Source organism: Argentina anserina, chromosome 2 (assembly GCF_933775445.1).
Source record: "Argentina anserina chromosome 2, drPotAnse1.1, whole genome shotgun sequence".
In the NCBI taxonomy this organism is placed as follows: Eukaryota; Viridiplantae; Streptophyta; class Magnoliopsida; order Rosales; family Rosaceae; genus Argentina; species Argentina anserina.
The window spans coordinates 20117545-20141028 of record NC_065873.1 but is presented as its reverse complement, the minus strand read 5'-3'; the positions used below and the strand labels follow the sequence as shown (position 1 = coordinate 20141028).

Below are 23484 nucleotides of genomic sequence, written 5' to 3'. Positions count from 1 at the left end.
TTGGTGGAGAAACACAAAAGAACTAGAAACTAAACAGAAGAAATTTAGAAGGATTGGAACTGAGAAGAGAAGATGTAGTTCTGGATTCTAAGTAGAAAGAAGAGTATGATATTCTGAGGACAACAAGACAATGTAGGTAGGATCAATTACAGAGAGAGAGAGAGAGAGAGAGAGAGCGAAAGAGAGAGAGTGTGTGTGTGTGTGTAAGTGTGTTTTGTCTAAGGAACACAAAAACCTCGTTATTTCAGAGCAAAGTATCGAAATTTGAAGAGAGAATAAAGTGATAGAGAGTGAAGAACAGAGGAGAGGGGAGGAGAGGGGGGTTTGTTTTTGGTTCTGTGAGTCGAGGCTTTTTCACCCCAAAATCCAAGGCCGACTCAGCCCTTTCTCTTTGCTTGGGGACTTGGGGCTTTCTATATATTGGTCACCCCACCCACACCCACTCTCTGTCTCTCTCTCTCTCTCTCTCTCTCTCTCTCCAGAGTTGGGTTTGATCTAAGCACTAGTGCCCACTCCTGGGGTAAAAAATATAGATGGGGCAAGGTGAAAAATCTTGAAGAGAATATGGGAGTTCCTTGCTTGAAAGGGGTTCTTCTGTGTAGTTTTGGTTTCTGGTATTTATATGCAGTCTCCCATCTTTACATAAATATGTGACATGTGAATTTGCACAAAATGTAGGAATGTTTGGGGGGATTTATTTTGTACAAGTCAAGACTGTTCCCTTCAGGGTAGGTTCTTGTGCTTTCTTTGAGATATTCATAGCCATAGGGTCTCATAGGGTTTGGTTTCAATAGAGAGCAAGAATATAAAAGAAAGGTGTAAACTTTGTATTTCAATCTCCAATGTGTTTATGTTCATTGCTGGGTTTTGGGAGATTAGAAGAATATATGTGGTCCAACTTAAGAATGAGCAATGAATCTCCTCAAAATCTTATAATTGGTTGCTTTGGGGTTGAACAATATGTTCCATTGCTATGCAAGATTGAGCCTTTGGTTGACTGCTTCAAGACTTGTGTCCTAGAGAACAAGGGCAGATATCCCACATTTAAGGGTCTCATTGATAGAAATCTCAGTTTGCTCTATAAGCTCACACTCCCAGTTCTTAACATTGGATGTATGTAAATTGCTCACATTCCAATCTCACACATTGGATGAATGTAAATTTTGGTTTTGGGGAACTGCCTTGTCTAAAAAGTAAAAACTACTTTTGCACAGCAGATTGGACCTTTCTCTTCCTGCTACATTGATAATTTGCAGAGGCCAAACCAGGAAACACAAAATATCAAAGTAAATCGAGACAGAAGGCTAAAGCATTATCAGTTTACACAAAGATAGGATCATGTTAGGCCACTGAGAGTCTCTAACCTTAGCTCAACCCTACCGAGGACCCACGCGATTCTCCTAAGCTTTCGCTCAATAAGTATGGATTATCATAGTTTAATCAACCCTTCTTAGCTTGAACAAAGTAATTTCTTGGATTAAGCTCTCCAAGCTTGAGTTGTTTAAAACTGAATTAGCCCTAAACACACATGCTACATGTGGGAGACTGTGTGTTCATCCCTTATCATACTCCTGAATGTTCATATCTCAAGGCTTATTGTAATGAACTAGCACATTGTTTAATCTGTGTTCAAGGATTAAACTAATGAATTTTAGACCTGTAAAACTACAAAGGGAAGTACAGTCTTCATCTGGAAAATGGGAACACACCCTTGGCATAAACCCTGTTCAATCTTTTCCACTAGTCTTAGTGAACTAGTGAAGCTTCCACTAATTATAGCCAATCGGTTCCCATTATATGTTGTCAAATACTTGTCTAAGACATAAGATGTCCTACAAAAACTTTCCCTTTTCTGCCAACATGGCACCCTCCTTTATCAGGGATAGAAATCCATATTATTTGGCTATCTAGTCTCCAGCCTCCATGAAATGGTTGACAACATTTTCAACTCTCTAGCTAATAACATACCCTGTTGTCTTAGCAATCAAATGATCTTTAGCAGTATGATTAAAAGAAGCTTACATCACTTTAAAGCCATCAGGACTTTGATTTTCAAAGCCTTATCTGGTCCATTTAAGTTTGTTGATGTTGAAAGAAAACCACAAATGAACTGTTACGTATCCACTCAAGAACTCTAGCAGATGTTACATTTATCTCTAGAAAAAGAAAGACTTTGAAATATAGAGTGCTATCATCAGTAGCAGATTGAGTTATCTTTCTTTTTGTGAACTAGATGAAGATGTTTTCACTTTAATTTATTTTGTTTTGTGCAAATTCTCTTTCTTAAACCTCTTTGCCAAGATAATTTGTCGAACGTTTTGTCTTAACATCTTTGGAGTCATTGAATTTCTTTTATGTATCATTTTAACAAGCATCCTATCTCCAAACTATCAAACAACAAACATCTCATGTATAAGACTACATGAATCTCACTCATTTCTATTGTCTCATCAATGATTTAACATTCCCTTTCTTCCCTTAACCAAAATCACTCATATATTCATCCAAAACCTGATACTGATGAAGATGCCTGACTATACATACATAATCAAGTTGATGACAATCATGGGGCACTTTTTCAACATCACAATTTACAAGATCATATCAAGTTTGAAAGCAGGCAAAAGAGGACGGTGCTCTAAATGGAGGTCATATGCCAAAGATATTATAGAAGCAGTAAACCGCACACAAATTATTGACTCTGGTGAGGACTGTAGGGGACTAGGACCAGGCACCAAGTTTAGCTAGTGCATGTCACCCATGGCATCACCTTGCTCGAAATGAACACTATTTCTGAGGGAAAAAAAGTGTGCCAATAAGCTAAGCTCCGTTATAAGCTATGTCAAATTAATGATAAGAGTTCTGGGTAAGAAGATATGACGGATAGAATTGTCTTCGTCTACCCTACAACTCGAATGCATGATCTCTTTTATTCTTGAGTGACAAGTGAAGGAGAGGAGGCATATTTGTTATTTCATGCAAGCTTATCATCAAAGTGGGATCAAAGAAATTCAAAGGTAACAAGCATAGGGAGGACAATGTATTCTATGTCGGCCTTTTCTCTACTAGGGTTTCTCCCTCGCCGTCAAAGTGATCGAACTTTCTTGAGGCTGGCTTCTCTATGGCTAGTGGTGATGATGGGCTATGCGGCGGTGTCAAGTCCTCTTGGCGCAGACCATGCGGTGATGGCGAGAGCCACCTTCAACAATGGCTTGCAGCTGTTGCAGGAGATTGGATCTCTGACCTATTATGTCTTGTCGCGACTCTCCTTGGTTGTTGGGCTCGGTTGCAAGGCTTGGCTGCCGGATCTAAGGGGGTTGAGTGTGGTTTCAAGAGGGATCCGATCAGTGGGTCGGCGACGAGCTTTGCAATGCGACCTCGGCGGCTATGGTCGAGGTCGAGGTTGTGGTTGGAAAGCTTCAATCCATTCAGTCTCGACGGGGGTGATGCGGCCTTGTTGGGATCTGGATGGTGGATCGTTTGCGAGCTTGGCGCCGGCAAGGATGCTCCGACCTAGGTTTACTCGGGCCGGGGTTTGGGCCTGGCTGGTTTTGATTGGGCCTTCGGTCTCTTTTGGGCTGAAGGTGGGTGATATTGGGTTGTTGGGCCCAATGCTGGTGGTTTGGAGGCTCGCCCGAGGTCCGAGCACAGTTTAGACTAGTTGTAGCCTATTACTATGCTTCTATAAGTCGTAGAATATGCTTCTTATTTATTTTATTTATGTTCAATTTGGGGATAGTTCTTAAAAATAGACTTATATTATGTATTAAGTTCGAGTTTCGGCTCAAAACCTTTTGTCTGCTGCACGACAACAACAGATGAGTATGTAATGGTTATTCAGGCATTCGTTTATTTATAAAATCCTATTGGATTCGATAAAAAAAAGGTGGGATCAAAGAGGACACCATATAATTGAATCCAAAAAACACATGATTTTGTGAATGTGGATTGGCCTATGAATGATATTATATAAGCTCCACTTTCCTTTCGCACGTTTACATGGGGTGGCTTTCCCTTATATTCTACCGTCTACCTAATGGCTCGTGGAATATCACAATCCTAACTTTCCTAAATTGATCAAAGTAAAATCTTTGAACCTTAACTAGAGCAATGAGTGACATAATTTCTTTCTACTACGCCACAACTGTTACTCTTACGCAATCATCCGGCTAGTTTTGGGTTATACAATCATTTATACAGTATCTCTACCACTGTTACCAGATCATATGATCAATAATTATCCTTTCATGGCACAATCATACGACAAGTAATTATTTTTCTAACAAATTTACGATTATTAATTTTGTAAAACCCTAACAATCCCAGAGCAAGCCCACACATCTCTGTCATTGTCAAAATTTTAACAACCATGAGCAAACCAGCAAATAGTCCCAGACTCTCAGAGGCTATTAACATAAAAAATGTAGAATACTGACTTCAACAGAAGATTTGGTATATTAGTGAAAAAACATTTACTTTCACGTACACGCGACAAGAATTTAACTTTCGCATTATTCATGATTTCTTCAATAGTACAAAAGATTTACCCAAAGTTAAAAGAAACAATCTAAGAAGATGATGGAACTATTGAGAGACTAGTAACGAGGCAGTCAAAGGATGACCTTTGATTTGTACTTTGAGCAAAGCATATATCTCCCTTCGTTGAGAGAATTTGATTTCATTCCAGTTTCTTTTGCTTTTTCAGCTTTAAAATGCTTCATCCTTCTAATTTAACCCATCCTCCTCCTCCTCCTCCTTCTTTCTGTTGCCTGCACTGTTTTTCACAGATCAACATTATAAGGTGTCAATTTCGGCTTCTTCTTTTTTTGTTTTATTTGGGGGATCTCTTCTGCTAAAATGGCTCTGTTCTATTGTCATTTTCTCTACTGCTCCCTCCTCTTCCTCCTCCTCTGCCAAAAGAGAGGGCCGAGGGCGTTTTCCGAAGCAAAGGCACCTCTGGGTTTTTGGGCCTTCCTTTCTTGCAGTACCTGTGTATGGGGACCCTCTGTACTTCGATTCTCCGACATGTATGCCTACGTACACTAATACACCGTATATATGTAAGTGCCTATAATACAATATAAATTGGACACCACTATTATGGATTACTAATTCAAAACTTCATAATCTCAATCATAAAAGAACTTATATGCGCATCACATACAATGTACGCATCACATACAATGTAGAATTGTTGTTTGATCACAAGTTAAAGTAAACTTATCATATTGCGAATGTTTAATTTGGGAAGAGTATTCTTAAGCGCAACTTTAACAATAGTGCTAAACTTTAATTTTGGTCCTAAAATTTGACTTTCCATTTCCAACAGTCTGTTTTAGGGTGTTTTGTTTTGGTTTTATAGGATTTTGACCTAAATTGAGTCTTATATTTATTGATTTTCTAAGACCAATACTTCATCAGTGTACTGAGCCGCATCAATTCAATTATTCAAATAAGTCATACATCCCCATATAGCACTCGAAAAATCATATTTTAATCAATAATAGTGTAAATAACACCCCCATATAGCACCAAATTGTTGGAGATGAAGAAATTAGTCATATAAATAGTATAATAAGGGTTGCTAAAGAAATAGCACCTCTAAATAGAACTTATGGTTGGACTTGCCCTAAACATTAGAGCTGGGCATATATTGGTTCAGATCGGTTTTAGGCCCAAACTGAATCCAAACCATTTCAAACGGTATCCTAATTTTCCAAACTGATCACCGAATTTGAATGGATCGGGCCGAATATTTTAGTTTAACCGAATTTTCGGTTCAAATCGGTTCGGTTTCGGTCCACACCGAATCCAACCTCTTAGGTGCGCCGCAACACCCAAACCACTACAACAAACATATATTTTGTTAATTTTTTATGTATAGTGTGTATATATTTAGATCACACAAATATATGAGATAAATTATTAAAATGTTAAAACTAAGATTCGAACCCATAACCAAATATATATATAAACCTTGCGCCCTACCACTGCGCTAGAATACATTTTAGATGTATTTTGTTTACTAATAGTATATATCTAGTATTTTTTTAATAATTAATTTAAATTCGGTCGGTTTGGTTTTTAAGCGGTCTGTTCAACCACTAAAAACATATCCAAACCATTTTAACCGGTTTCTGTTTGGTTTTCGCCATTCTCTAATATTATTTCGGTTCAGTTATCTAAACCATATTTTCAGTTCGGTTCGATTGGTTTTCTTGTTAAATCGGTTTTATTTCCACCCCTACTAAACATCTTGCTAGTTTGCTGGTTTGTAGAAAATCTAACAAACGTAATATTTAAGCTAAGATTGAGCACCGTACCGTTAGAAATTTTCAGTGTTAACAATTTGATCACACACGTATCATATAAAACGGTACTTCCAGTGCTACTTTCTTAGAAGTGGATTACTCTAATTGATATAATACAAATACGTGTACATGTATTTCGTAAATAGAATCATCTTTTGAGAATTACGATGTTGAAATCTCAGCTGGCGAATATAAAAAGGGAAATTACCTGCATATCTACAGGACAGTCTGCAAGTTTTAACCTTCTCATGCATACATCTTGGACAGAAAACTTGATGATGGCCAGAAAGACTTCTTTGACAATCAAGTTACAAGAGCGATCTGTGGATTTTTGTAGTACAATACCCACAGGGGAATGCATTGCAAGTAAGCCAGCAAGAAAAACAGAAATCTGACTAGTTAATTAAGCTTGATGTGAAGCTTTTCACTTATGGGGGTGAAAACAAGAAAGAAGAAGAAAAATCCCACACAATGTGTGATAAATTCTATCCTGTTTTTGAGTGTTTGGTGTTGGACTGGGAAAGATCTTGTCACTGTCTTCCTTGCCCATTTCATTTTCCTTGGCTTATACAGTTCCCTTGCTGCCCATCAAATAATTTTGAGCTCTTTATCCATTTCATCATCTATTTTGGTTTCCCTCCCCCAAAACCTCAAACCACTTAATCTGTTCACTAATTACTACACAACATTCAATTACCATAAAGTTTGAGGCATAACATCTCTTCCTTCATCATGTACTTCTCATTGAGAAAAACAAATCGATGTTTCTTCGGATGATGTAATGTCGCCCCTTTTTATTCGGCATTGTAAGTTGTCGCTGCACACTCCAAATAGGCGTCGCAGAAGGGTTAAGATCATCTAATTTTGCATCAAATTTCATATGAACATTGATTCCAAAAGTAGCTGATAAATGGATCAAATTCAAACCTCCACCACATGGTCTTTGGCTCAATCATAATATAGTTAATAGAGGAGGTTGCTAAATAACTATCAAGCAGCAAGTACTAGTCATTCTCTTGGCCATCAATGCATGGAATTTTGGATGGGCAATAAAGGAGGAGGGTTGAGTTATTGGTTTTGTTTCCCCACAAGACAGATCCTATACTCTTTGTGTAGATTTGCAGTCACTATCACTCCAAATTCGTAATGAATTGTTTTCTGTCTTGAAAGTGGTCATTCTTTAGAACCCAGCATATGGAACCTCTTCATCGGTGTATCAGCATAGGAACAGTGAGGGCCCTTGCCCACACTGATTTTTTTATTTTCTTCACATTTGAGTCATTTGTGCCCTCACTCAAGTACTAATTTTACCATGCCAAATAAATCAATTGCCAATATGCATGGTCATATTCTTGTATCATCTTTTTGGTTATGTTTTTCTTTGCTAGTGTGGATACTTCCTGATATGTTCTTCTATTTTTGTGGCCTTGGATTGGAGCTTTAGGAGGAGGCCTAGAAAGATTGTATGTATACATATATACCACATTGTCGATTTGCTACCTATAACACATATGTAGAAGACTTGGCTAAAGAGTATGTTTGATCCGTTTAATTTCCATCACAAAAAATAGTCTGGACAAACTAAGGATGAGATATGATCAACTTCGGAGCCTTTGGGGAAGGATTCAGGCAATGTTATGTGGCATAGCAACTCTACGGGAGAGAGTGCAATATTTAGTGAGCTCGAGGGATCCAATAACATATTTGTTGATTCTCGCTTTTATTTTTGGGTAGTAGCTTTGCATCTCTTCTAGAGTCTTAACTCTTGTGTTTATCCTTTATGAGCTTAAGACACCCTCAATTTATGTATTAAACTCATTTAGAGGTGTTCATTCATTAACGCATCTTTTGTGTGATTGATTCAAAAAATTTGCCCCCTCTCATTTTTTTTCTCCCTCCACCACTGGGTGTATGCCTTATCTTTTTCACCTCTTTTTGAAGGTACAAATCTTCCTCTTTAGGAAATCTGATCAGGACTTTTGAACAGGCAACATAATCCCTAATCATAAATCCTCAATGCTCCATGTTAATGCCTGGAAATGTTAGGTTCTTGCTTCCACTATAGCAACTCCACCGGAATTCGATTAAATGAACCAGCAACTACTTAAACAACTTCTACTATGGGACAACAGCCTCCCCTACTTATTGAATGTCTAAGGACTAGAGCATTGTCCTGATTCCCTGCTACTCTATTACTAGGAACAATTATGTACCAGAAATCGTATATGTTTGGTTTCATGTCCATTTCGACAGTCACTCCTTCAATAATCACCCAAAGGCTTTAGTAGCATTAAGAGACTCCCCTGAAGGAGCAACATCAAACTAAATGCCCAAATCAAAACTCTCATCCTTGGTCACATAATTGAAAGGTTGCAGCGCAAAGCATATCAAACAGTTATTGTCACATTCCCTACACAATTCAAACCTCACCAACCAGAACCTAGATTGCAATCCAACTATGCCCATTAAAATCACGAGAGCAACCTCAACCAAGATTAGATTGCTTTCTACTATTTTCCTGCGAATCTGATACGTTCGTATCCAAAATCAACAGCAGGATAATCCCAAGAGGCATTCGAAACGACCCTAATAAGAAACTTGACATTCAAGGCAATGCAAGTCCATAATGTTGGGGAATGTGGAAGAATTAACTGTAGAATGAAAATAAAAATAACTCACAACCACAAGCGGAAAATAAAAAATGATAGAGAACACCGGGATTTAACGTGGTTTGGCAAAGTGTCTACGTCCACGGGTAGAAACAATAAAGAACCTCCACTATACGGAAAAATGTTACACCGAGAGAAACACTACTTCAAGACTCACACTTGAAGGGATACACTCACACACACTTTATTTTGCTACACATACAAAACTCTCTACGTGGAGTTTTCTCTCTATCTCTCACTCTTGATCACACACAAGATGATCACTCCCTTATTGTTCTTCTATGTTTATTGCACCACTTCTCATGCTTTTATATAGGCAAACATCTTTGTGCAATTCATGCATTTGTATGTAACATGCATAGAAGCAAAGTCAATCTTCTTCCTTGATTCATGCTCAATGTTGGCATGCTCATCAATGCATTCTTATTTTTTTGTCAAACAAATCAACCACCTACCACCATAAGGTTGTAGATTTGTTTTTTACCTTCAACAAAGGTTGCTCTAAGTTTCAATAAAATGAACTTCATCAATTAATATGTCACCAAAACAATAAGTGTGCTTGATTTACTCATGTGAACATCACATAATTTTCTCACCTCCATTAAGGAGGAATTGACCATATCAATCTCCCCCTCCCGACTTAGATGGAGCGATGCGCTATTCCAGACGCGCTTCTGCAGAACTCGAACTTCTCCTTTGGTAGAGACTTCGTCATCATATCCGAACTGTTTGTGTCTGTATGAATTTTCTTCAGCAGCATTTCCTTAACTTCCAGCACATCACGTATTCAGTGATACCTCACATCAATGTGCTTTGACCTCGAGTGAAAACTCAAATTTTTGCTCAAGTGAATCGCGCTTTGACTGTCACAATACAAGACAAACTCTTGTTGTTATGACCCAATTCATGTAGGAATCTCTTCAACCACAAAATATCTTTGCACACTTCCGTAGTCTAGTACCTTCTCAATATATTTTTCTTGTGATAACCACAATTTCTTGTCCCCACGATCACGGGCAATCTCCATGCCCAAAATCTACTTGGCTGGTCCCAAATCCTTCATATCAAAGGACTTTGATAAATCTGTCTTTAACTGCTGAATCATAGCAGTATCTTTGCCAACAATTAACATATCATCTATATAAAGTAGTAAGATGATAAAATTACCTCCAGCGGGTTGTTGAATATAAACACACGGATATGCTGACGTTCTTTTTCACCCATGACTCACCATGAAAGAGTCAAACTTCTTATACCATTGTCTTGGTGCTTGCTTCAATCCGTATAGGCTTTTCTTCAACTTGCAAACCATATGCTCATTTCCATTGACTTCGAAGCCTTCTGGTTGCTCCATATATATTTCTTCATTTAAATCACCATGAAGAAATGCAGTCTTAACGTCTATCTGCTCCACCTCTAGATCCATGCTCGCAACCATGCCCAAAATGACTCTAATCGAAGTCATCTTGACAACAGGTGAGAAAATCTCATCAAAATCAATTCCTTCTTTCTGGATGAATCTTTTGACAACTAAACGAGCCTTGAACTTTGTCAGTTTCTCATTCTCATCTCGCTTTAACTTGAACACCCACTTGTTCTTGAGTGCTTTTCGGCCTTTAGGAAGCTTCACCAACTCATAGGTGTCGTTCTTTAGTAAAGACTCCATCTCAGACTCCATGGCTAGTCTCCATTTGTCGTGGTCTTGATGAATATTTGCTTCCCTGTAACTTTCAGGCTCTCTGTCACTGGTCAAAATGATGTAATTTTCATAAGGATCATCTCCATCATTAGTCACCAAAATATATTGAGATGATGGATACTTGGTGGATGGAATCTGCCTCCTGGTGCTTATACGAACAACTACGTGATTATTCACATGCTGCTCCCCATGATCAAGCTTCCCTTCATCTTCGACCTCAGCATCTCCCGTGTCAGGTACATTTTCAACTCTATCACCTTGCAGCCCAACATTGGATTCATGCTGTAACGATGAATCATAAATGCGACTATCACTTGTTGCATTTGGTAGTACATCTTTGTCGAAATTTGCAATAGATTGGTCTTCATGGAACACCACATCTCTGCTTCTTATGAATTTCTTAGTCTTTAGATTCCACAACCGGTAGCCAAACTCTTCTTCACCATAGCCGACAAATATGCATGGTGTTGCCTTGTCATCTAGCTTTTCCTCTGCTCCTTGGATACAAGTGCGAATGCTTTACATCCAAATACTCTCAAATGTGAGTATGATGCATCTTTTCCGGTCCAGACTTCATTTGGAATCTTAAATTCCAAAGGTACACACGGTGCTCTGTTGATTAGGTAGCACGCAGTCTTCACAGCTTCTCCCCAAAATTCTTTTGATAATTTTGCCATCTTCAACATGCATCTGACTTTCTCCATAATGGTACGGTTCATCCGCTCTGCTACGTCATTATGTTGAGGGGTGCCAGGAACTGTCTTCTCATGTCTGATGCCATTCTTTGCACAATAATCTCTAAATTTGTGCGCTATGTACTCTCCACCATTATCACTACGAAGGCACTTCAATTTTCTTCCAGTCTCCCTTTCCACCATAGTGTGGAAAATTGTAAATGTCTGGAACACCTGGTATTTGGATTTCAACAAATAAACTCAAACCTTTCGTGAAGCATCATCAATATAAGTAACAAAATACTTATGCATACCTAATTCTTCTTCTTCCATCGGGCCACACACATCTGAATGTACAAGATCTATAATATTTTCTTTCCTAGTGAAAGTCTTTGAAAAACTAATTTTCTTATGCTTGCCATATAAACAATAATCACAAGAGTCTAGTGAGTACCTTTGGTAACAGGAATTAGCGACTTCTTTGCCAACAACTGCAGTCATTTCTCACTCATGTGGCCAAGAAATCTATGCCACAAACTTGGAGAAGATTCCTCGACTGCATTTAGCTCACTCTTGCATATCTTTTCATAGGTCTTGTAGAATGTGCAACACATTTTTCCTTTGGCAACTACAAGAGATCCCTTGGTAAGCTTCCACTTTCCATCACCACCATGATGATGAAAGCCTTGTCGATCAAGTACACCAGTTGACATAAGATTGAGACGTAGACCAAGAACATGTCTCACATCTTTCAACAATAACTGACAACCCACATCTGTCTACAAGAAAATATCTCCAATCCCAGCAATATTGGAGTAGCTGTCATTGCCCATCTTCATTTTACCAAAGTCACCTGTTTTGTACGCAGTGAAGAACTCTCGTGAGAGGTGGCATGAAATGAGGCTCCGGAATCAACGATCCATTGAACTCTAGGATTATCTACTAGTAGACATTTACCTCTAAGTGATAGGAACTCACACTCATCATGAGACACCGCAGCAGTAACATAGTTTGTGTCCTCCTTTTGTTGATGAGTAGCATCTTCTCTCACTTCTTTGAATTCATGCTTCAATTTGTTACAATTTTTCTTCATGTGGCTTGAAAGACCACAATGATGACACTTTCCGTTGAACCTTGTTCTGGATTTGCTTATATTCCTTTCGTGACCTCTGGGTCCTTTGCTCTTGCTCCTTCCTCTCCTATCCGCAACGAAGAATTGACCATTTTCTGAACTTGATGAAGAACTCCTTCTTGTTTCTTCGTTCAACATATTATCTTTAATATTTTTCATATATAATACACCATTAGGAGCAGAGTTACTTACAGTGACAACAAATGTCTCTCAGTTATCTGGTAACAACCCGAACAGCAGCAACGCTTGTAACTCATCATCAATCTTCATGCTCATTGTGGTTAATTGATTGAGTATACTCTGAAAGTTGTTGAGGTGCTCGGTCACTCGAATGCCTCTCCGATACTTCATGTTGACGAGCTCTTTAATGAGAAAAGCTTTCTTGGCAGTAGTCTTTTTTTTTCAAATAAGGACTCCAGCTTCAACCAAAGCTCATGCGTGCTTGTTTCATTGGTAACATGGTGAAACACACTATCGTCTACCCATTCACGAATATGACCGATGGCTTTGCGGTTCATCTTCATCCAAATTGCTGATGAAATCTCACTTGGCTTGGCATCGTCTCCCTCAATCGGCTCATGCAAATCTTTGCAATAGAGAATATCCTCCATTCTCGGCTTCCAGGTAATCCCGTTGGAGTGGTTGAGTCTGATCATGGTACTCCGTGATCCTTCCTTTCTAGCAGCTCTCAGTTAGAATCAGAAGCTCTGATACCACTGTTAGGGAATGCGGAAGAATGAACTGTAGAATGAAAATAAAAATAACTCACAACCACAAGCGGAAAATAAAAAATGATAGAGAACACCGGGATTTAACGTGGTTCGGCAAAGTGCCTACGTCCACGGATAGCAACAATAAAGAACCTCCACTATACAGAAAAATGTTACACCGAGAGAAACACTACTTCAAGACTCACACTTGAAGTGATACACTCTCACACACTTTATTTTGCTACACACACAAAACTCTCTACGTGGAGTTTTCTCTCTATCTCTCACTCTTGATCACACACAAGATGATGTCTCTCTTATTGTTCTTCTATGATTATTACACCACTTCTCATGCTTTTATATAGGCAAACATCTTTGTGCAATTCATGCATTTGCATGTAACATGCATAGAAGTAAAGTCAATCTTCTTCCTTGATTCATGCTCAATGTTGGCATGCTCATCAATGCATTCTTCTTTCTTTGTGAAACAAATCGACCACCTACCACCATAAGGTTGTAGATTTGTTTCTTACCTTCAACAAAAGTTGTTCCAAGTTTCAACAAAATGAACTTTATCAATTAATAGGTCACTAAAACAATAAATGTGCTTGATTTACTCATGTGAACATCACATAATTTTCTCAACTCCATTAAAGAGAGATTGACCCTATCACATAACCCAATATTACACACTAAGAGCTTGTCCAAAAAAAAAATATATATATATATATATATATATTACCACTAAGAGAAAATCTTCTTCAATAAACTAACTAAAGACTACTATCTGAATGAAGGAGCAGTAGGGATGGCATTGTAGACCTTCCGAGCCAACCTCATGCACTCAACCCAATGCAGCATCTTGGCATTGGGGTCCCTCTCGATGACGACATCCGTGACAGTGATCTGCATCTCACCCCTGAAGCTGGAGATTTCCCCCCGCACTCTGGCCACGGCGCCGAGGGCGACGTCAGCGGCGAAACGGGCGGCGGTTGAGGCAATGAGTCGAACATCTGGTGGGCTGCGTCGGGAGAAGTAAGGGGAGGTGAGTTGGTTGAGCCAGAGAATGCAGCTGAGGACGGCGGTGCCGTCGTCGATGGTGAAGCGGAGGAACTTGCCGGGTTTGAGGTCGCGAGAGGTGACGGTGCCGACGGTCTCGGCGCGTGAGAGGAGGACGCCGTTGCGGGAAAGGAGGTGGGGTCGATTTGGGTGAGAGTGAGGAGGTCGAAAGCTAAGAGCTTTACGTGGGTGTCGTAAAGGAGGGGTTGATGATCCATTACAGACAAGACTGTAAATTGTGACTTGGGGTTTCAAACCGAGAGAGTGAAACTATGAAGCTGTCTTTGGGGGTTTGACTCATGTGCATGTCACGTGGTCACAAATTTTGATTGCTGTACTTGCTGTAATTCTGAAGTTTTGATCACCTCAATTGATCAACTTGTTTCAGCTGAAAATTACACTAGAATCTAGCAAAACTCTATCAGAGTTGATTGGTTTGAATTCGACTATGAACAGATGAGTTGTGGCTAAAAATGAAATTCCTTCAGGTATGTCAACTGAGAATTTGATGAGAATTTAACATAAACAACTTGAAGGTTCATTAGAATACAATTGCATACTCTTCTGATAAGTCGCAGTAGCCGGTTTTTAAGATACATTCCAATTGGTAAGTTGTAGGTTACAAGACATGCTCATATTTTAAATCACTACATTACACAGATATCACCCAGAAAGGACGATTCTTTTGGTTTCGCTGATACAAATGATGACTGATGGAGTTCAAGTGATTTTATCCAATCATGGTGCGCTTTCGGCCTCTTTGTCTCACTGCGAAAGTTGTGAAGTGGTAAGAAAACTAGAAAGAATGACAAACGTAAAAAATGACATGAATTGGAAGGAGTGAATAGAGGGTGAAAAATACACCTTGAGCTAATTTGTTAAACGTGGATGACCACTGCTTTGAGGATTTGCGATATGCAGCAAGTATGCGGTCCATCTACACAAGGATGAAGGGATGAGAATAAGCTTCGAGCCATTCAACCTACTATTTGCATACAGTTTTGACAACTACTACTGAAATTGATATATAGTAATGATGTAGAATGCCATATTAACAACTACTGTAAGAGGAACATTTGACACACTTTTATTGAATTCTACAAGTCATTCTCTTAATAGAATTATTATGTCTGCTTTTCCTTTTCTTCAATATATATATACAAATTAAATAAACACATTTTCTGATGAACAGGCTTGGCTTACCACATTCCCACATGAAGAATGCATTGAAAGCAAAGCTCGTTCCAGTACATACAAATCCACAGCTTTGTCTTCTGGAAGGGTTGATGTAAAGCTCAGACCGAAATCGATAACAACCTGGAGAAGAAACTTGCAAGTGTGATGCCAGTTGGTAAAAGCAACTAAAGCATTATATTTGATGAACAAAAGATGAATGAAGCAAACAACTGACCACTTGATTAGTAGCAGTTCTAATTAGCAGGTTGGATGTGGTCAAGTCCCCATGAATCAGGCCACCATCATGCAGCTTTCCAATAGCCTGACCAATTTGCATTGCAATATCATCCATACGTTCTGCAGCCACACCACCACCTCCTAACCCAAATTCAAGAAATACATCTTTGACAGAAGGACCCTCCACATATTCAAATGTCAGAGTATGCAGGATAGTGTCCACAGCATACAGCACTGGTGTATACACCCCAAGACGTCTTGCTTTCGTCATGCACCTCGCCTCCTGCTCCAATTCTTTGAATCAGACAAAAACCCAACTGGGAATAAACAGAAATGTAACTCTAGAACAAAGAAATACAGACCGCGTTGAGGCGCCTGAGTGTAAGCTTTGCATCCAAAGTAGGATGCCTGTACTTCTTTGAAAACCGTTCCTTCACAATAGACTTCCTTCCCACAAATGTTGACTCAAAAACTCTCTGAAAATAGATAAACAAGCAGCCTTATATCCCCAATTCTATGCAGCTTAACACATAATGATAGAGATAACAAAATCTACAGTAACTTACGGCTTCAGCTCCTTGCTTCACCAGAACAAGGGAACTATCAACAGACCCTGCCTCAACTTCCATGGCAGAAAATGGGACCTAATTTTCACCAGAAAACGATGGATTTTCAGCAAGATTGAATCTTACACAGACCAGCATCTAACACAAAATACCATTTTTACTAACTAAAACAACACAACCCAGTTACAACCTTGGGTGAATTTCAAATACACCTAGTTAGGGGAAGAACATAACGGGTCCTCTCCCTCAATTTCACCTGCACTTGTGTGCAATTTTCTCAAATAATAATACGCGCTCGACATCAGTTATGAGCTATGTATCAAACTTAATTAGCAGCTTTAGTTTTTTCTCTTTGTGAAACTTTCAAGAATCTGCCCAATATTAGTGTAATGTATTGGTTTCAGATGGCATCATTTATGCGAGATATATTCCATGTTCCAAAGCCTCACGGCTAATCGTACCAAGCTTGTAAACCCCAAACAAACATTCACAGCAAGCAACCATCTTACTCATCAAATATTTCAAGCTCAGGCCATGACCATGAGAGAGCAGTAAAGAGAAATCAAACTGACCTCCGCCGTTACGAGAGCTTCGTTGTAGTTGGTGATGTCAGGCTGGTGGTGGAGAACCCCGTTCTGAGCTCGGTGAAGGTCGCCGGCGTTCGAAAGAAGGAGACTAGACTCACTTCGTAGGGTGTGAGGGTATTTGACGACCGAGTGATTCGTTTTGGGCCCGACGGAGTTGGGTCGTCAACCCGTACCCGAAACTGCCACGTGTATATTCTTTTCCAGTATTACCCCCTTCTCGCTTAACTCTCTTGTCAGCTCAACTCTGAACCATCTGTCTCTGGTCTTTCTGAGTTCTGTTCTTGACATCTTCTCGGGAGGAAACTGCAAGACAGAGATTGGTGTTTGAAGACTCAAAGCTCTTCTATCGAATCGGAACATCAGTTGTGCAGTCAAAGGTGTTGGCTTGACGTTGAGGTAAGTTTGTTACTTGGTTTAATGGCAGCTTAATTTTTCTGTGGAAATTAAATTTGGGGGTTTCAATATTGATGAGGAGATTATGGGTTCTTATGATGTAGTTGGGTTTTTTAGGGAGATAGGCTTGCTCAGTTAAATACACGGATCAATTATGCAAACTCTTGATCTATGGTAACAACGATGAATGCATGCTTCCAATGTTGTTTTAGGATTTTCAATCAGCACCTAAAATGAAACACATGGTTAGGCTTCCATGCCAATTGAACACAAGTAAGTGAAACAAGCAGAGTAGGTTACCTAATGCTTTAGGTTATAAGTCATCAATCAAATTTCGTCTCTAGAATGATATGATGGACAACCTTGCAGGCATCTTTTGCACTTCTGAAGAGTTACCAGGAGCACTTCAGTCACGTTTGCAATCAAATTTGAATCTGGGGCTGTTCTATTTCATTTAAGAATGGTCTTATATACTTTAACTTTCTTGCGCATCTGGCTTAGCTATGACCTCAACTTCCAAATACCTTTTAATAGTTTGAGACCATTATGTTGATGAAGAGCTATGAATATGCTTAGTTAATCTGATTTGTTGTTGCACTTGTTATATTTCATCTGATTACGAGTTTGTATCAGAGAAATGGGAATTGCTATTCTATATGCATGTGTATCTGCTTATATATACAAGCAAGAGCTGCAAATCTTAGTTAGAATCTGGTTTTTATCAAACTAGCTTTCAAATTGAGCAGGAAACTTGACCATACCTTCATCTAATTTTTGGCGCTTAGCGTCTCTGAAACCCTAATATGTACCCTAAATTGTGTGCAATCTCAGCGTCCCTCATTGTTGTCCTTTGAATTTCAGTGTTTGACAATACATTACTGTTTTGAATATGTATGTCATCTACAGCTTCATTTCCTTTTTTTCCTAATATTACTACCCAATTTTTCAGTGGCAGCCGGTGGCATCCAGAAACCAATAAACTTCTAACAGAGATGAAGCATTGACAGCAGATGACCCAACAAATGAAACGTCTGAACTTAGTGAAGTCATTCGTTCAAATTAGAAAAACTGCAGGAGCTCTCTGGAAGACTACCTATTAGAGTCAAGCCTAAACCAGTAAACCCTCCTGCTGAAATTTGGAGTTCCCAATTCCTGAAGTCCTAAATTCCAATTAAATTGAAAGATGAAGAGGGCAATGCCATGGAGTGATGATGAGGACGATTCCTCATCGGATGAGGAATCTGAACCATCACAAGGTACGGTTGAATTTTGAACACTGCATTCGTTTATTGTATCCGAATTTCAATTTATATTTTGATTTGGTGGCAGTGAAATCGGGGAAGCCAAAGAGCAAGGTTCTAGATTTCGAGGCATTGAGGAAACATGGTTACAATGGAGGACCGTCTATACTGAAGGTGCCTCCGCCAAAGGAGTCCGATAAGGACAAGGACTGGTCTTGGTCCACAGGAGTCGATCGCAAGGCAAAAGGTGGTAGTCTTACCAAAACTAATGAAAAGGTGAATGAAGAAGAAGAGAGCAAAGAAGAGCGGCGGAAGACGAGGGAGGCTTTGGCAGCTGGGGAGGAGCTGCAGTATGTGCTGACCAGGAAGGAGAAGGAGAAGGAGAAGGAAAAAGAGAAGGAGAAGAAGACTATTTCGCAAAAGGAGAAGAGGAAGAGGGACCTCGGTCAGGCCAGTAGGGGGAAGAACTATGTTGAAGAAGAGAAGAGGTTGCTTCGGGAGAATGGTGTCTACTCTGGCTTTGATGCTTAGGGACCAAGTAATTTAATTGTTTTCTGTATTAGAGATTTAGAGTATTGTGATATGCTTCTTCATTAGAATAACAATATTTTAAAACTTTAAACTCAAAGTCAGGATGCATATACAAGATAATATTTCATTTAATGCTCATTGCTAATTTCAGCCCCTGCTTTAGCTTGAGCTTCTCCATTCTTAATGGCTATTTGTATCTGAATGGCTCCAACACACATCCACTGATACTCTATTTTCTTTTAGACTACTATCACTGGTTATAGCTAGCTAACTGATTCAAGTTCTACAGTTGATCTAGTCTAGAGTTTTAGGAACCGGGGTCGGCCACCACGGCAGAGAGAACGAGTAGTTGGATGTCCTATCGCATCCCTTCGCTCGAGTGTCTGAAATTCTCTAACGTTCCTCCACGGAGGTTGCACGTCCAAAGATCAAATCCTCGTGTCAAAATACACGACGTCTTCATTGTTTGGGTGGAAGCCTAGCACTGTCTGTAACTGGTCGAGACGAAACCCCAGTATCTTTGGAAGATATAGTAACACGTTCGGCTAACCATTTGAGTTTGCCTTGGCTACCCTTGACAACTTGTTTCAACTCTCTAACTCTAAATACTTGCTTAACCTCATCGTGATCATCAGACAGATATTCATCATGCATGCACAACTGCAGACGCCCTTGGCTCACTCCCAGAAACCCTACTAATCCAGTGTCCGGACCTTGAAGATCCTCAACCGGTTCAATAATTCGGTACTTGAGAGCATTTATGAAATTCGACACATCCAACTCAAGTATAACTCCCTCTTCGCTATAACATGGGAGGAAATTAAGAGTGAAATTGCTTGTAGCTGATTTGAATACTGGATGATCCGACGTTAAGATGAGAGAGTTTGGATGGACCCCTAGATCGAATAGAACTAATGTTGTTAGAAGAACAGGTTTTTGCAATTGACGTTGGAGGCATAGATAGCGGCCAACAAGGGAGCAGATATGAGGTTGTACCAAGGCTTGGACACAAGCTTGCATTGGAATATAAGTTTATTGCTGGGAAGCCGTCACAGAATTTCAACCAGTAAAACCTCCGGGAGATCATCTAATGACCGACCTGATGATGATTTGAAACGTTTAAAGGTATTTTTAGCCATCATCAACAGGTTCACCTACGGTTGTATTGTATATGATGGCGGCTTCAATCTTCCGCCTTAACTGATCTGTCTCTGGGTCGATCCCCAGGACTCCAGGAGCACCTTGCATCTGTATATATAATTATGAGTTTGTTTCCCAGTTGGATCCGGCTTCGTTAGCCAAATCATACCTGGACAATGTCACATAACCTGATTAAGCAAACACATAGCTGCAAACAGAACATAAATTCCCGAATATTTGGCATTCCTGCAGGCGGAGATCCACTACCCGGTGGCAAAATATTACACGCTAGGCATCACTACTAATATAGGTTATAGCAAGTATGTTCATCCTGCACGTACAGATCCACTACCCAATGGCAAAATATTACACGCTAGGAACCGTTACAAATGTAGGTTATAGCAGGTTCGTTGGCGGCTCCCCCCTCAACTGCAAACCGTAAAAGCTGTCGTCAGACTTCCGTGGTATGAGTCTTGTCAAAATCTTGCTTGATGATGATAAAATTAATCTCTCTCCAGTCTGAAGTCAATGGAGTTACTATTTAGGTGGAGATGTTGACCGATTTGGAAGAGTGTTATAGATGGCCCTGATAGTGTTTGGAGTTGTTCTGCAACAACCTCCCACCAAAGAAGCTCCAGCCTCACACCATTTGTTTACATATGAAACAAAATCTTCATCTGAAACCCCAGTGTTTTGCTGCAGTAGGAAACAAATCAGGTTAGTAGAGTACTGTGACATACTCCACATCTTAACATTCCAAAGTCTGAATCTCGCAGAGTTGCAGCAAAACCATGAATGTATTGAAGATAAACTTACCACCCACTCCTTCCGATCAGCATCATAACTTTCACCACTATTGGGGTATATAACTATTGGTTTTGTAGCCACCTGAAGGAATTATACATGAAAGTAAGTCTAGGATGCTAGGAACTCCAAAAGCTATGGTTCCATATAGTTGGAACAGAACACTGGAAAGAAGGGTATGAATACTTCTGTGAGTTAGAAGTCAGAAGTAAAAGAAATTTAGTAATACAGTGTAAAGTCAGGCAACAAAATTGCTGTTACAACAGCTATTCACCAAAAGCGGTCATCTAGACAAACTTGAACAATCCGAAAATTGACCAAAGTAATACCACATGTCCACATCACAGACATAAATTCTCCAACTCATACCTTTGTGATTGTTGTAATCAGTCCATGAATATATCTAGGAGGAGTACAGTTAATCCCCACAGCAACAACTTTCTTACAGGATTCAGCAATCGAGGCACATTCGAGGAAAGAATCACCACTAACTACATTGATTCCATCTTTTGAGTTGAAACAAAACCATGAAGGAAGCTTTATGTCTTCTTCTACCAGAAGCTCAGCAAAAGCCTGCAACAACACATAACATGATCAAGTGGGCATAAATAAATACCATATTGGGAGTGCTAAGCTCTATTCTATTAGAATATCGTGAAAGCATACTAGTTCACATATGTTTGTAACTTTGTATTGACCGGGTTTTAAATCTGTCTTACACTTTGAATTTAACCTATTGAAAAATTTGTCACCTAAACAAACCAACTCCAGGGGAACCAGTAAACCTACCTTAGTTTAGTTGTAAAAAATCAATATCATAGAAACAAATTGCAGCCCATCGTAGAGTTCCTCAACCAATACTGAGATGAAAAGACACAAAATCTATAGACAAGCTTATGATCATTACCTGAGCTTCCAGCTTATTTGGAATGGTTTCAAATGCAAGTAGGTCAGGACCTGCTTCTGTTAGGACTTGGACCCTTCTGCGATGAAACTCTTTCAATGCTCCTAGTGTCATAGCCTCACCATAATCACCACTGTCAAAGGGCAAATTCAAAATTAAACATATCGATTAACAACATATTTCTTCCTATCTTTCTTTAAAACTTCAATTCATGATTTGCCAACAATGCAGTTAAGTTAGAAGCAGACTAAGCTCACCTGTACTCAGACCCATCAGCCAAATAGGCACCATAGCTCCCCACAGACGCCGCAACTATGATCGGCCGACGATTCAGAATCCTACCTTCACTGCCATTACAAGACCCCTCACAACATTTTCCGTAATAGACATCCCGCGCCTCACGCGCAATCGCCACACTCTTCTTCAGCAGCGATTCACTATCTTCAGTCGAATACCCTTTTGCCTCAAAACCCTGAATAGTTGCCTGCACAGCACAAAATCAAATCCTCTCAAATCCCATAACAAATGTGAATGACGAAATTGATAACAATCTGAACACTCAAAACTGGGCTTACCTGATAAGAAGCTGTGATGATGACATCAGCGCCAGCTTCAAGATAATCAAGATGAACCTGGCGAATGAGGTGAGACGAAGTCAGGAGGCACTTGGCGCTCCACAGAGGATCGTTGAGGTCGGCGCCGTGGCGCTCCAGCTCAGTCGCCAGACCACCGTCTACGACGGCGACGCCGCCGGATTGCCGGAGAAACTCCCTCATTGACAACGACGGCGCTTGGCTGCCCATACCAAACTGACAGGTCGTGTTGGCTTTGGAGGAAACCGAACACTAGTTAAACCCACAAGTGCTTCGCTGGCAGTCAAATCTCTTTGTAACTATTCTACAATATCAATTCGGCCCCTCAAGAGTTACGTAATATCATTTGCCTCCCAAGTCTCATCAAGTATGTGATAAGAAACCGAGTAATTCAATCGGTAAATTCCCACAAGCCTAGCATGATAGCATTTCCTCCCAATCCCATATAAAAGTTGGCGAGTCCGTTGAGATTTCTATTTGAATAAGATGTGACTAAACAACAAGACCCCATTTGATCTGGCATTCCTAATTTTACAATGATTTTTTTAGTGCCCATTATATTCCATGGAAATAAGAGAAAAGAAACAGAAATGAAAATAAAAACTGCTTACAAAAATGATCTGATGACTAATTGCATTTTAACTATATAAAGGTTCACTCTTTGATAGCTGGAGTGGACTAAGAATGAAAAGGGTGCATAAAATGCAGAACCTTTTGTTATGAGATATGCATATTCCGGGAATGCAGTGTAACACTGAACTGGTTTATAGATGTTTGTTCTTGATCTGCACTGCTCATATGTTTGAGTGGAACAAAGTGAGGTCAGGGTCCTCAAGGTGTGTCGAAACAGAAACAGGCAGGAGTTTATGTCTTCCGGAATCATACCACTTCGCTTGCTTGTGGCGACTGCATACAATAGCTTCACGTATAACTTCAATGTCGAAGCATATATCCGAGTTAATTTGCATCCGAACATTTACGCATAATTACTTCTTTTCAACTTCTCAGGAATCAATAAGCAAGTCTAGTTTTGTAGTATCAACACCGTAGTAAAAAAA

At 39.7% G+C, this 23484-nt stretch overlaps 4 protein-coding genes across 4 annotated transcripts; 1 reads left to right on the top strand and 3 right to left on the bottom strand.

The window, feature by feature from the left end:
- Window positions 1-13960: 13960 nt before the first annotated feature.
- On the bottom strand, window positions 13961-14472 carry LOC126784750 (CST complex subunit STN1). The gene is given in 2 exon segments (XM_050510248.1): window positions 13961-14382; window positions 14385-14472. Coding segments are annotated over 2 exon segments (492 nt in total). The 3' UTR covers window positions 13961-13978.
- A 271-nt stretch (window positions 14473-14743) lies between these two features.
- LOC126782603 (uncharacterized) lies at window positions 14744-16947 on the bottom strand. Its single transcript, XM_050507879.1, has 7 exons — window positions 16806-16947; window positions 16234-16311; window positions 16030-16143; window positions 15666-15950; window positions 15458-15571; window positions 15119-15191; window positions 14744-15022 (listed from the first exon to the last, which is right to left on the bottom strand). Exons 2-7 carry the CDS (start codon window positions 16294-16296, stop codon window positions 14985-14987), a joined length of 687 nt encoding a protein of 228 aa, XP_050363836.1. The 5' UTR covers window positions 16297-16311; window positions 16806-16947; the 3' UTR covers window positions 14744-14984.
- A 110-nt stretch (window positions 16948-17057) lies between these two features.
- Window positions 17058-19121, top strand: LOC126782604 (uncharacterized). The gene is made up of 3 exons (XM_050507880.1): window positions 17058-17216; window positions 18163-18469; window positions 18543-19121. Exons 2-3 carry the CDS (start codon window positions 18397-18399, stop codon window positions 18983-18985), a joined length of 516 nt encoding a protein of 171 aa, XP_050363837.1. The 5' UTR covers window positions 17058-17216; window positions 18163-18396; the 3' UTR covers window positions 18986-19121.
- A 1213-nt stretch (window positions 19122-20334) lies between these two features.
- LOC126782735 (homocysteine S-methyltransferase 2) lies at window positions 20335-22671 on the bottom strand. Its single transcript, XM_050508043.1, has 6 exons — window positions 22409-22671; window positions 22091-22317; window positions 21837-21966; window positions 21299-21502; window positions 20942-21013; window positions 20335-20821 (listed from the first exon to the last, which is right to left on the bottom strand). Exons 1-6 carry the CDS (start codon window positions 22634-22636, stop codon window positions 20663-20665), a joined length of 1020 nt encoding a protein of 339 aa, XP_050364000.1. The 5' UTR covers window positions 22637-22671; the 3' UTR covers window positions 20335-20662.
- Window positions 22672-23484: the final 813 nt, after the last annotated feature.

What these genes read in the sequence shown, in the direction of transcription:
- LOC126782603 (XM_050507879.1), bottom strand. Translation starts at nt 16,296, where the DNA reads ATGGAAGTTGAGGCAGGGTCTGTTGATAGTTCCCTTGTTCTGGTGAAG. An exon ending in CACTCAGGCGCCTCAACGCG is followed by an intron (nt 15,951 to 16,029) that starts GTCTGTATTTCT and finishes GAATTGGAGCAG; the next exon opens with GAGGCGAGGTGCATGACGAA. An exon ending in GTTTAACAAATTAGCTCAAG is followed by an intron (nt 15,023 to 15,118) that starts GTGTATTTTTCA and finishes CAACTTTCGCAG; the next exon opens with TGAGACAAAGAGGCCGAAAG.
- LOC126782604 (XM_050507880.1), top strand. Translation starts at nt 18,397, where the DNA reads ATGAAGAGGGCAATGCCATGGAGTGATGATGAGGACGATTCCTCATCG. An exon ending in GGAATCTGAACCATCACAAG is followed by an intron (nt 18,470 to 18,542) that starts GTACGGTTGAAT and finishes ATTTGGTGGCAG; the next exon opens with TGAAATCGGGGAAGCCAAAG.
- LOC126782735 (XM_050508043.1), bottom strand. Translation starts at nt 22,636, where the DNA reads ATGGGCAGCCAAGCGCCGTCGTTGTCAATGAGGGAGTTTCTCCGGCAA. An exon ending in GCTGATGGGTCTGAGTACAG is followed by an intron (nt 21,967 to 22,090) that starts GTGAGCTTAGTC and finishes GCCCTTTGACAG; the next exon opens with TGGTGATTATGGTGAGGCTA. An exon ending in CAAATAAGCTGGAAGCTCAG is followed by an intron (nt 21,503 to 21,836) that starts GTAATGATCATA and finishes GTGTTGTTGCAG; the next exon opens with GCTTTTGCTGAGCTTCTGGT.